At 43.6% G+C, this 13,337-nt stretch overlaps 1 protein-coding gene across 1 annotated transcript; it reads right to left on the bottom strand.

Annotated features, from left to right (window-relative positions):
* Nucleotides 1–394: 394 nt before the first annotated feature.
* rfx6 (regulatory factor X, 6) lies at nt 395–12,384 on the bottom strand. The gene is made up of 20 exons (XM_069172345.1): nt 12,219–12,384; nt 10,186–10,351; nt 9,136–9,259; nt 8,735–8,796; nt 8,507–8,584; nt 8,261–8,288; nt 7,616–7,723; nt 7,422–7,499; nt 7,223–7,336; nt 6,668–6,717; nt 6,267–6,426; nt 6,025–6,169; nt 5,700–5,809; nt 5,501–5,618; nt 4,489–4,611; nt 3,991–4,212; nt 3,180–3,483; nt 2,549–2,919; nt 2,109–2,309; nt 395–1,026 (listed from the first exon to the last, which is right to left on the bottom strand). Exons 1-20 carry the CDS (start codon nt 12,382–12,384, stop codon nt 848–850), a joined length of 2,907 nt encoding a protein of 968 aa, XP_069028446.1. The 3' UTR covers nt 395–847.
* Nucleotides 12,385–13,337: the final 953 nt, after the last annotated feature.

Genomic DNA, 13,337 nt, shown 5'->3' with positions numbered 1-13,337 from the left:
CGATATTACGCCTCAAAAAGCGGTACGTTTTGGATGCGTGTCTGTTCGATCGAAGTGTCCTCGGTGATCCGCCGATCGCTCCTCCCCGGCTCGTCCAAACACGGTCACTTGTGGCTCCGTGAGATGGCGACGAAGGAAACACCGAACTCGAGGCGCCGAAGCGGCAGTTAAAAAAAACAAAAAAACGAGGGCCGACGCCTCTTCATCTCAACATCACTGATCTCTGGCCGCCAAAATCTCATCAGTTCATCCTTGAGTTTAAGAAAAAAACAAAAATTGTGCCAAACTTGAAGAAAATTCTCAAAGACGTTCCTGAGATGTTGTGTTCGGACGGACAACCTGAAAACGTAGCGCCTCCGGTCACGACACCGCCTCGGGCATTTTCACCACTTAACTAACGAATTACAAGTTGCGTTTGCTTTTCACGCGTCAGGCAGCGAAGTGAAGACTTCACAGGATTTATTTACAACAGTTTGCACACAGTGGAAACGGAAGCGTCACGTAAGAACAAAAGTGGAAGCTGGAAAAATTACCGGTTAAAAAATACAGAAGAAATAACTTATTTAATGATTTAAAGTACTAATACACATTTTTATGAAAGTCAACATCTATTGCTTTAACTATTGTCCCGGTAAAAACAGTCTTTTTTTTTTTTTCAACAGTATTGCTTTAAAGTCCTGGTTCATACTGCACCTCAGAGTTTTGGACGTCCCGCTTCGTATTTAGCCGAATGTCCTGGTTGTGTGTGTTCGTTTTTTTGTTGTTGTTGTTGTTGTTGTTTTTTTTTACCCCAAACCGATCCCGTGTAACAGCGCTGGTACGTACATTGTTCTGATGGGAAACCGCGTCATTGCACCCCTCCGGCGCCCATGAACACGGTGTTGATGGGGGGCAGCGAGGCGACCAGGTCCTGCACCTCCGAGGACGCCGTCACGCGCTGCTGGGACAACAGAGCGTCCTGCGTGGCGAACGGAGACGGGAGGCCGAACATGCAGGGGGCGGATCCCGACGAGGGGAGGGAGTGATCTGAGGAGGACACGGGAGGAGGGGGGGGGGGGACATCCACGGGTGTTACAACTAAAATGTCAGTTCGTTGCGCAACTTTCCAGCCAAGTACGTCTCTGTCCGACTGAAGTTATCAAAAGGATTCTTTCAAAGTGCCTCGGATTTTTTTTTTTTTTTGCCTTTCTTGGTAGAATCGGTAAAGTCCTGTTTTATGGTTTATAAAAAATGTTGTATCTTTGCTTCTGAGGGTTTGAACTTGTTTGTGCTGCCGGGTTTCTAAAGAGAAAAGAACTCCGAGGTGCATAGATGCATATTTTCGGGTACGACGTGCGACCAAAAAGGTTACGAAGCGCGGCAGCATTAAGCTATAACCGTTTCAAGAGGGGGCGGAGCTTCAACGTCCGAGACCGAAGAGGAAGGCGCGTCAGGTCGAGGAGACGCCAGGTGGGTTTTTCTTTGACGTCGGCGGCGGTCGTGTCACCGTTGAATTCGTCCCCCCCAGAGTCAGACCGTCGACACCGAGTTCCACCGGGACCTTCTGAGGCGTCTGAGGGTTGTTAGCGCTGTTAGCTGCTTGTGAACTTGAGTCTAGTTGTTTTTTAGCAAAATTAGCTTTTTGTTATTTTTGTCAGCTGGTTGTTAACTCAGGTTAAGCAGTTTTTTTTTGTTTTTTTTTTAGAAATGCGATGTTTGTTAGCTTTGTTATCTCCTGGGACGCTCTGAGGGAAAAACCTTCGCTGCGACCCACCTAAACTTCGGTTCTCCGGCACGACAACGCGCCTACTTTCAGCTTTGAAGACGTCTCCTCCTCCCACGGCACCGTAAGGACGCTGTAAAAACTGCACCGAGTCGCAGAGGAAAAGCCGCGCCGTAAAAAAAAAAAAAAGTCGCATTCCTTGCGTTTTCTTATCTCGTGAGATTTCACAAATATGAAGCGATGTAAAGTCTGTCTGTTCCCACTAAACTGACATTATTTGACAAGAAAAAAAAAAAAGCCCCTTGAGCAACAGACAATATTAAAAGTAAAACCTTTAAAAGTTTCCTTCATGTGTTTGTCCGGGTTGCATCCCGACCCACATACTGTACAACATGTTAGCGCTGACCTGCTCCGATTTCGGCTTCGCTGAAAAAGGCTCCGGTCGTTTTCCGCCCCGGTTCGTCCAGGATGTTCAGCGGATCGTGGATCTCCGAGTACGTCGAGGCGAAGGGGCGGAGGCTGCCGACGCTGCTGATGACGGACACGTGCTGGTCGACGAGCGACGTCAGGCGCTGGCTGTCCAGGTAACCGCTGTTGCCGTAGTAACCTGCGGCAGGGAAAAAGAAAAAGGTCGGGAGTTGAGCGGTTTTGCGGGCCGACTTCGTGTTCATGATTCGGCGCTGTTCGCTTTTGCACGCGGTGAAACAGGGGTTCTCAACCTGGGGATCGCAACCCCCTCCGGGGTCCAAATGAAAAAATCTGAGGGGTCAACCGGATGATTGAAGAAATAAAAATTGAAAGAAGAATCAGAAAGTTTAGACCTCGCCGTACGACGAGAGTCCTTACCGCCGTGTCCCGTGACCGAGTACGTCTGTCCCTGACACCCACCGCCAGCCAGGTTCAGTCCCGCCCCCACGAAGCCGAACCCCTCCGCCGAGTCCAGAATCTGGGCTGCCGTCTGAGGATCCAGCCCCTGTTCGCTCTGAACCGGATCTGAAACCGAAGTGTAGCCGGACGTGGACCGGACCGCGGAGCCGTAGGGCGTTAGGGAGCAGTTGGAGCCGCTGACCGCGTGGTGGACCGGCGCCGGATGGTGACCGTAGAAGACTTCTTTACTCAGCTGCTGGTCAGTGAAGGACGGGTACCGGGACAGGTGGCAGGCCAGAGACGAAGCCTGAGACTGGACCGAGGAAAGACACTGGTTCTGGTTCTGAGGCCTGAAACGCAGAACGAAATGAATCTTCAGAAAAGTGAGGTGAATACAAGTTCTTTTTATGTAACTATCAGATATCTGCAAATCAAGACGGACAATTCTCCAAGTGTCCCAGGATAAAATGATCTTCTTTTATGATGGGATTTATCGAATATATGATCGTGTTTGTAGTTTTTGCGTGTTCTGTTTTTTTGAACATAAATCTGATCTAATTTAAAAAAAAATCAAAATATAAGTCTAACGAATGTTATAAACGAAGCTGACCTGAGAGCGGTCTGGTAGTTCGCGGTCGAGGAGCCGCCGGCCGGAGGAAAGTACCCGGAGCCGGTCGGAGGTAAGCAGTTGTACAGGGTCTCCGGGTAGGAAGAGCAGGGGCCGGGCTGGGCCATCGCGCCAAGAGAGGAGAGGCAGGAGGAAGAGGAGGAGGAGGACGAAGACGAGGAGGACGTCAGGGGCCTCCCCGCCATGGGCCCCTGGTTGATGACGGAGCCTCGGTGCACCAACGTCGCCGGAGAGATGGGCGGCGTCATGAGGGGTCCGCTGAGCTGAGAGAAGTCCATCTGACCGCCTGAGTGGCGAAGAAGAAGAAGAAGAAGGGAAACAGGGACGCTGCGGTTTTTGTGTCAAACTCTGGAAAATTGGCTTTTTTTTGTTTGCCGTTTGCCGTTTGTTAACTTGTCAACTTTGTTAGCTCGTGTTTAGCTGGTTTTACGTCAAAATTACCTCTTAACGTAGTTAGCCGGATGTCAGACCGTCTACTGTGACGTTCAGAGGCGTCAGAAGCGGAAAAACAGTCGCCGCAAAACCACCTGAAAGTCGTGCGATGGCAACAATTTCTCAACGGCAGACTCGTTGCTCCACACCACCCCCTACTGGATGGATTTGGCTTTGCGCGACTTCTTTCTGCTCGAACTCAAGAATCACTGTTTTGACATTGCGAAGGTGACTCCGCAAAGACTCGGACCTCCCTTATTGTTATTCTTTTTTTCTCATACTTTACGTCCATTCAAAAAGTGTTCACGAGTTTACGCTGCGACACGACATCTAACGTGTTCGGTGGTTTTTTTTTATTTACCTGAAACCGTGAACCCTGAGGTGTCCGTCGCCTGGTAGACCACCGTTTTTGCCTGCTGCTGCTGCTGCTGATTGGTGGACAGCGACATGTAGGCGTGTTCTCCCAGAGACTCGTTCTTCACCGATTGGTCGGCGGCGGCGGCGGCGGCGGCGGCGACGACCTTGTTGCGATTGGCCAGGAAGCAGGAACTGGGCGAGGCCATGAAGGCAGCTTTACTGGCATCTGAAAAAGTGACGCGGTGGCTTGAAGTCGACAAACACAATATCCGGCAAATGCTCTGTTTGAGTTTCACCATAAAAAAAAACAAAAAAACATATCTTTTATGGTGACGTAGAGCAAACTAAAAAGCTAAATCAAAGTGGATTCAATCATGATTAACTGAATGTTTGGCAACTTTCTTGTGATGTCACTTTTTTTTATCATCTACAACTAGATTTAGATGGGGTTTTTTCCATTTACTAGACACCAGATAATTAAAATGTAATTGTGCGGTGATACCTGCATTTTTCATGTATTTGTCCAGCAGGTTCTGCAGGTCCTGCTCCTTGTCGTTGTTGAACTGGGTTTCCAGAGCCAGCAGGATGTACTCGTCCAAGAGCATCCGGATCAGGTGGAAGGAACCTGCCGACGTCAAAACAAAACAAACGTAGAAACTTAAAAAGAAGAAGAAGAAGGAAATAAAAAAAAAAAAAAAGAAAAGAAGCTGAGCTTGCGCTTTTCTCTCCACGCGTGTGTTTTTGGACCTGAAGGACCGAGCTGCTCTTTGTGTAAAGGGTCGCGAGGTTTGTGTTTGAGCTTCAGTGGGACTTCAAGAGAAAAACGAGGGAGAGGATGAAGGGAGGGAACGGACCCACCAAATGGTCGGTGTTTATTCACGCACAACGAAAGCCGGCGTGTTTGAACAGAGAAGCACGCGACCCGCGAGATAAGACTCTGTGTAATCAAGGCGAGTCGGGGGACACTTTCAATTTATGATGCTGTTGTAGCAATCTGCTCCGAGCTGTTTGTTTGTGTGTGTGTGTGTGTGTGTGTGTGTGTGTGTGTGTGTGTGCGTGTGTGTGTGTGTGTGTGTGTGTGCGTGTGTGTAACAAGAGAGGAGGGAGTGTAAAAGTAATTAGCTGAGCAAAATTCATAAAACTTCACTCAACAAATCAGAACATTTGTTAAATATTACGTTATTATTAGCCGTAACCTGACTGCACCACAGGCCTGTCAATCAAACAGACACGCCCCTAAAAAAAAACCAAGCTTTTTTTTTTCGAACGAATGAGGGATTATTTTCAGATTGACCGCCAGAAAACGAATAAGAAGGAGCGACTTTATTGATGGAGACGTTTTATCGACTGAGAATTTTACGAGAAGTTGAGCGGGAGTCCACGGAGGCTTTCTTCGGAGCCGACCTCTAGTGGCACTCGGTGGTATCGCAGCTTAAGGAACTTCCGCCTCGTTTTTCTGACCCCCCCGAAGCTACGTCCACTTTTTTATACCCAGTCTGTGTGTTTTTTCTTACCGAAGCTGGAGGCGTTGTTGAGCGTGAGGTTGTGCATCACTCTGGCGCCGAAGAAGCTCCACCTGAGGAGGAAATCCTGAGCTCGCTTCTTCACCGAGCGACCGCTCTGCTTCCCGGGCTGACGGAGAAAAACGAGAAAATCTGCTCAGTCGCACGTTTGTACGCAAAAGGAATGTGCGTCGGGCGAGCGGGCGTTTACCTTGATGACTTTGTGCTCCACCACCGAGTCCAGCCACTCGATGAACGACTCCACCGTGGCGTTTTTCCTCAGCAGCTCCTTCAGCTCCTGGAAGACGCTGATGGAGTCATCTGGAGAAAAAAACAAAAAGAAGAAGACGACGACAGGATTAGATTGTTATTTTGTATTAGAGAAACAGAAACTGTAAAAAAAAAACAACAACAAAAAAAAACAGCAACATCGCAAATCCATTTTTTTTTTAATTTTGTTTTTTTTAAGCGAATTATACATTATTGGACAAACTCAAACATAATTATTTATAAACGTAAACGTGCTGTAGTCTCACACTCGGAGTAGATGTCGGGTTCCTGGTCTCCGGTCGTCGTGACGCTGAGCAGAGGCTGCGAGCTGATGCTGCTCAGGTCCACGTTGTCGATGTCCAGCACCATGCTGGTCACCACCGCCTGGTCGAACAGCGCCGGACGGGCGATCTGTTTTAAAATGATTGTTATTAAAAAAAAAAAAATCATCATCGTGATGCTAAATTATCATCATGTATTTATTTATTTAGTGGTACGGCGTCGGTACCTGCGCCAGGTGTAAGAAGGACGTCTGTCTCTTCAGGGAGGAAACGAAGCCGCGTGCTATGGGGAGCTTCTTGGCCGCAAGGCATTCTGGGAGGTTTTCCAGAGAGGAGGCCAGCCAGTGCTCCCAGTGTTTGGCGAAGTTGCGGATATCTGCCAACAGACTGATATAAAAAAAATTAAATAAAATTAAAAAAAAACATCCTGACGCAGAAATCTGGCAGAAAAATAAAGTAAACAACAAATTTTAAAAAAAAAAAGTCCATTTTGGGGCCAAAAAAAAAAAAGGATGATCAAAGAAAAATCAGCCAATAAATAAATAGATGAAAAAAAAACTGCACAAACTTTAGGATCCAAATTGAAACACAATCGAAGGAACTTGAAGTGAAGTTGAGGGCAACGAACCTTTCCGGCATCTCCTGCATGGTGGCAGGAATCAGAACGTCGGTCAAAACCTGACAAAATAAAAAACATATTATTATTATTATTATTATTATTATTACAACAAAGCAACGCACAGGAAGTTATCCATCGACCAATCAGAGAGGAGAACAGGATCTGTCCTCGTTCACGGAGGTAAGTTGTATACTTTTTTTTTTTTTGCGGGTGGTGATTTTGTCTTCGGTTAAATTTAAATAGGCGACAAGTCGCTCGAACGTGACCGGTGATTTCTGGAGGGTCTTTGCTGGAGGAAATCCTCGAGAGATTCAACGACTAGCTGCAAACATCAGCAGACGATTAAAACCGGATGAAAAAAAACCTTAAATGTTTGAGCAGGCTTTTCATTTTAATTAAGTAAGTGGTCAAAAACGACCTACGAATCGGAGTTGTCTGTTTCTACACCAGAAACTAAGAAGAACATGTTTGCAACTAAATTTGAGGCGTTTTATTTTTTTTTTTTTGCCACGTTTGCATTTAATATAATTTTTTTTTTTAAAAAGACGGTATTGTCACGACAACCTTGTAGAGGATGGAGTCGCAGACGCAGAAGATGTCGACGATGACGGGGTTTTCCAGCAGCGGCAGCAGGTGGTCGGGCATGCCCTGCCAGAAGTGCAGCAGAAAGTTCTGGATCTGTAAAGGAAAAAAAAAAAATGTATGAAGTTAAATCAGTTTGAGTGTCATCGTGTCAAACAAAAAAAAAGAATTCTCTAGTCACCTCCTCGAAGTTCACATTGATGGCGTTGTCCAGGATGCACTGGCAGTGTGTTTTATACATCATGATCAGAGTGTCCACCTGAAAAACAGCATCTGACATCTGACCCTCCGAATCTACCGCTTTAAATTGGATTATTTTCCAGGTCTCGTTGAAAATTAAAGTGTCAGCGTTTTTTTTTTTCTATCACCACCCACCTTTTCTCTGGAGACGTGTCCCTGCAGCAGAAGATGCTGCGCGTTGGGGAAGTCTGGCAGCAGCGTTCCGGTTTTAGAGCTCAAAGAGTATTTCCTGGTGAAGCCGCCCTGCAAAAAAAACAAAAAACACGACAATGCCAGGATTGTTTGTTTTTTGTTGTTGTTTTTTTTTCCAAGTTAAAAAATTTCAAGTTCCTCTGCTGCCGTAGAAATGTGGGTTCAACATGCAGGTTGGTTTGTGAATTGTACTTTGAAGCCTCTAGAGTTTGACAACCTGACTGTCAATCAAATCTGGTTCGAGAACAAAAGTTCACATCAGGTATGTTTTATTTAAAATTGCAATTTAAAAAAAAAAAAAAAACATTTTACCAGAGTTTTAACTTAAAGAATCCATGATGGATTTTTTTATTTTACTTTTAAATGTATTTAGTTTAGTGAACTCGCAGCCATACATTCATTCAACTCATCATTTCAAGTCAGAAGAACTCATGTTCAAAAGTGCTGAAGTTGTCTGAAAATACATTTTTTTGAAGTTGAATTAAATTAAAGCCGATAAAATGTTATAGTCACATAAAGTTAATTAAGAAAAGATGAGTTAATTAAAGTCCTCTATAATGTTTTACAGTGCAATAGAGCGAACGTTACCTCATTCTTGAGCTTGCTCCCTGAAAATCTGCAATCAAAACAAAACAGATTTGATTTTTAGATTCAGAAGATGTAAAATAAAGAAAGACCAAAGTGTAGATTTTTTTAGACCTTTCAAAGAGGAAAGAAATTACACGAGAACTATCACAACAAAAGCAATAAACTGACGTGGTGAATTAAGTATGTTGCTCATTCATTTTTGACTTCAATAAACTCATAGAAAATGTACAAGATTCTCAAAGTCACCTGGTCAAACCTTTCCCAGAATACACAGAGTGATAGTAAGCGCTGCTCTCCTTGATGCCGATTCCATAGTAATGATATCTGTAAAATAGCAAGATAAAAAAATGTCAAATAATCTCTTCTTCAGTGTCACTTTAGAAACGCAAAGTCTAATAAAAAAATTTAAAAAATTTAAAAAAAAAAGAGTTTCACGTTGTCGTGTGATGTTGTAAAGTTAAACTCTGAGTTTACTTGGAGTGTCCTCTGGTGCCGAGTCGTCTCGTCGTCAGAAGGGGAAACTTCTGTCGGATCGTCTGATGAGGAAAAGCAGATGTGAGCGGATGATTATCATCAAATCAAAATTAGAGTTCCGTGATCCCATCATGAGGCTCAACATCTGCTGTTTTTAACTGTGTGGTGTCCCTTAAAGGTGCGAACCAGGTTTAATTAATGACCGTTTGGGACACCGAAACCGAAACTCAACACGACTCGCTGTAGTTAAAAACGAGGCCGAACGAGAAATAGTCAAAACAACAACAAAAAACTTGTCATCGAAACATTTCTCTGATTTCGGTCTTTCGGATGCGCATTCGTGTCAAAAATTGTAAAGACTGATGCAAGCGGAGCCGACGAGATGACGAAGCCAACGAGACCTTTCCGAAGGTGGCGGCGCAGGCCGGCTCCAGTTTCTCCTTCCTACAGAAGTCCAGATAATGAGCGTAGAGGATGCAGCGAGGAAGACACACTCCTTCACACACGATGTAGTTCTCCTCCAGCCTGGTTGGGACGCAAAAAAAAAAATCAAAAACAAAACATGAGACGTCCAAGAAAGATGCTAAATCTCTTCATGACAGCTTGAAGTTGCAGGGCTTTAAAAAAAAAAAAAAAAAAAAAAAAAAAAAGTTCCCGTTATATTTGGCTGCACGGTTGCATGGGAACTTTTTTTTTTTTTTGAAAGCAAGTGAAAACGTGAAATTTTCACGCCTACATGCGGCCAAGCGTAGCTATCTCACGTTTTGCCGTATAGTTGGACGGGCGTGTCTATTTCACGTTTTGGCACGATACCGGGTCGCTACGTGGCATTAAATCAAAAATTCTGCATGGTGTGAGCTTTTAAAAAGTTCCTGTGCAACCGTGCAGCCAATTATAATTTAAGCAGAACGTAAATGGATCTCGCCATGACGTCTTTTTAACGTCTTGTCGAATTTGGATTTAATGATGCGACGAAACGTGAAATAGCTACGCTCGGTCACGTATAGGCGTGAGAGTTACACGTTTTCCTGTCGTGGACCAAAATTGCACGTAATTCACAGGAAAATGAAACTTTTTGTGAAAAAATACAGTTCAAGTTACGAAATAAGCACACTGGGTGGGTTTAGTGACAAAAAACCCCAAAAAAACATGGTCGGGGTCGGGAAACAGAAAATTAAAACTCAAGAAAAACAGCCTCAATGCCACCGAGCCACCTGTCCCGCCTCCAAATACCGCCCGAGATATACGGTACTTCAGTTACGTAATCCCGTGCCACGCGACATATACGTGCGTGTAAGTTTCACGCTTACAAAAAAAACGTGTAACTTTCAGCCCAAAGCGTGGCCATCTCACGTTTTTCTTTTTCACCGCAGTCGACACGGCGTGTCTATTTCACGCTTTTGCCGAGAGACGCTCGTAGAGACGCTCGAAGCTCGTACTGCGCGTCTCACCACTGCAGAGTGAGCTGCGTCTGCTTCTTCTTGTCCTTGATGATCTGACTGATGGTCTTCCTGGGGGAGGCCACGCCCCTTTTAGCGGTCGGGTCGGGGTTCAGGTCCGCCGGGTCGTGCTCTTCCTCGTCCTCCTCCGACGGCGTCTCGTTACTGTCCTCCGCCTCTGAAAAAGACAAAACACAGAGTCCAATTTGCTAAGAAAAAAAAGTTATAGTAAGAAACAGCGCATCCGATTCCTCACGTTTCCACCGTTTGTTTTAAAACACGTCACGTTTCATCTTTTTAAAATCTTCCTTCGTGTAAACTCTTCATCTTTTCTTCTTCTGTCTTCACAGTTTTTAAAGTATCACATGTCCAAACCTTGAATTAGTTCACTGCTGGGCACTCATCTTTCTTTACTAACGGAATATTTGTACATTTCACTCTCACTGTTTCTTGTTCACCTTCAGTGACTCCTCACTTGCCTCAAGGTTTTTCTTGTAAAATAAAACACAGCTTTTCTTCTTTCTTTTTTTTTTCTTCTTTTAAATCTCATCACTGGCTCTGATGGGAATGGAGAAGAAGACATTAGTTTGAGTTTTTCTGACCTTGAGGGGGAGATTTGTGCTTTCGTTTTCTCACTTAACTCCGATTATTTGCGCGGTAAACAATAAATCACATGAGCGACGTTTAAAAAAATAAAAAGAAGCAATTAAATAAACGGACACATTATTTTTTTGAAGTGTGCCGCAGCTCCGTTTCCACTTGTTCTCCCGCTCGATGGGAACGTTTTTGTGAATTTCTTTTTTTTTTTTTGGTCACAAAGAGTTTGTATTTTTCTAAAAGAAAACGTCTCCATGCAAACTGGAACAAAAGACGCTCTGCAGCATGAAAAGAAAAGAAAAACAAGACCGAACTCTTCTGAGGTCAAACGTCAAATTGCTAAAGTGAAGAAAATGATTGTGGAAACTAATCGCAACAAGGTGACGATAAAGTGGCCAACGAGACAAATGAAAATGCTCATTTCAAAACCGCAACAACAAACAAACAAAAATACGCGGGTGATATTTTGTGTTTAGAAATGCAATAAGACACTTCAAGAGCAAATAAAGCTGCAGTCAGAATAATATCATCAGCGTCCAAGTTCAGCTGCACTTTAAACATGTGGATGATTTCCAAAACTTTAACATCTGTTGTTTTTGGATAAAAAGATGAAAGAAAGTGGATTTGAATTCAAGAAAAGTGCAAGATAAAAAAAAAATAAAGTTCACTGTAGATAATAAAAAAAATACTAATAAAAGTAACAGAAGATACATTAAACTACTTTATTTGACTAACTAACACAGATCGAGCAGCTGTTAGTCTTTGCAAACAAACAAGACGTCGATTCGAAGCTTCATCGATCATTTTAGAAAAGATTTACACCTCAGAGTCGGAAGAATTCGTTGAAACGATGACACTAATAATCCTAAATATAGTTTATTTGTGACATTTAATGGCTTTAATGCGAAATGCATTTTGTCCTTCTTTTTTTTAAAACGTATTTGGGGATCGTGAAAAGTTCATATTTGGTCTCTGATTCTTAAAATTTGCCCCCAAAAAAACCCCTGTTGATATAAAAGAGCAAACAAACGAACATCAGAGGATTTCTGTGGAGCTGAATTTACATTTACGTAAACTGTCGAAATTGAAAGCTGCATTTCAGAATATTTATCTCATTCCCTAGTTCTGGTCTTCAATGACATCTTTCTCCCGTTTTTTTTTTTTTTAAAGTTTCTTCATCATCTTCTCACGAAAGAAACTCGCGACGGTAAATAAATAAACGAAATCTCGGCGTCGCTTTAGTGAAGTTGCAGCACCCCCACGTGGTGGATCCGTGTCACCGTTTCACCTGAGCACATCTCGAGATTGAGCCACAGAAATACAAATTCAGCTTTTTAAATAGCACGTCGGGGGGTGGGGGGGGGGGGGGGGGGGGGAAGAGGAGAAGATACAAGGGGAGGAAGTTGAGTGAAAGAGTGAATGAAAGCGCGTGGACTGATTTGAATCACCTGATTTAATGCCGGAGTCGTCCTCCTGGTGGAAGTGCGTCCGTGCGTCGAGGTCCGCGTGCGCTTCATCCGGTGAGCCGCGCACGGTCTTGGTGAAGGAGCGGATGAGAAACACGCCGTCTCTGGCTGAGCTGTCGCTGCTGCTGCTGCTGCGTTTCATCGGCATGGTGACAGAAACAGGATTGGGAATCAAAAACAAACAAAAACAAAAACAAAGGCCTGAAGAACAGCTAAAATCCTGAAAGCATCGTTTTATATCCTTAAACACTGTTCGTCCAGGAAAAGATGAAAAAAAAAAAACTCCACCGACGTCATCTCGTCCAACATTTTGGACCAGAAAAACAAAAAAAAACAACAACAAAAAAAAGTGAGGGACAAAAAAAGTCCCGTTTTGCTGTCGGACAAGCTGAGACTAACAAAGCTCGAGCTGTGTGACGGCAGAGCTACTGAAGCCCGGGGGATGCATTCATCATATTTACAGAAGACGCGGGGCTAATCCAGTTTATTAATGATTAACAGAGAGAGAGAGAGAGAAAAAAAAAAGGCACATCCATCTGTCCCCATCCATCCATCCGTCCGTCCATCCGTCCATCCATCCGTCCATCCACCTCCCACAGTCAGCTGGTTCTTTACACAAGCTTAAACACACATAAAAACAACACGCAGTCAAAGCTTTGTTTTCATTTTGAACTCAAATGCCTGTGGATGCAGCCGGATATCATTTCATGTGTTTTGTTTATTGGTTATTTTCAGTGAGACTTTTATTTGCACAATAAAAGATTATTATTATTATTTTTTATTTAATTTTAGCTGCATCCACCAGTAGAGTTACAACGTATTACCTTTAATAGCAGTAATAGTGTTTATTATGTATTTGGTTAAGTCCTGTTTTGCGCCTATTAAATGCTTCAATAACTTCTCGTGTGAACATCGCAGAACCAAAATATTTAAGACGTCCCTTTGGGATCATTGAATTAAAAGAATAAATCACTTAATTTGGTCATCTTTGTGAAGATGTAGGACATTTAAAGACGCAAATTGCAATGAGAAAATACTTTTCTTTTTTTTAAAGTTAACCTAACAAAATATAAAATATAAAACTCTTTAAATGTACTTTTT

The sequence above is a fragment of the Embiotoca jacksoni genome, unplaced genomic scaffold (assembly GCF_022577435.1).
Source record: "Embiotoca jacksoni isolate LCO1_2020_lvr unplaced genomic scaffold, fEmbJac1.0.p SCAF_52, whole genome shotgun sequence".
In the NCBI taxonomy this organism is placed as follows: Eukaryota; Metazoa; Chordata; class Actinopteri; family Embiotocidae; genus Embiotoca; species Embiotoca jacksoni.
This window is presented reverse-complemented; position numbering and strand designations above follow the sequence as displayed.

Coding starts and splice junctions, on each gene's coding strand:
- rfx6 (XM_069172345.1), bottom strand. CDS start 12,384: ATGCCGATGAAACGCAGCAGCAGCAGCAGCGACAGCTCAGCCAGAGAC. Junction 6,718..7,222: donor GCGACTCCATCCTCTACAAG/GTTGTCGTGACA, acceptor TTATTTTGTCAG/GTTTTGACCGACGTTCTGAT. Junction 3,484..3,990: donor CTCAGGGTTCACGGTTTCAG/GTAAATAAAAAA, acceptor TTCGCCACTCAG/GCGGTCAGATGGACTTCTCT.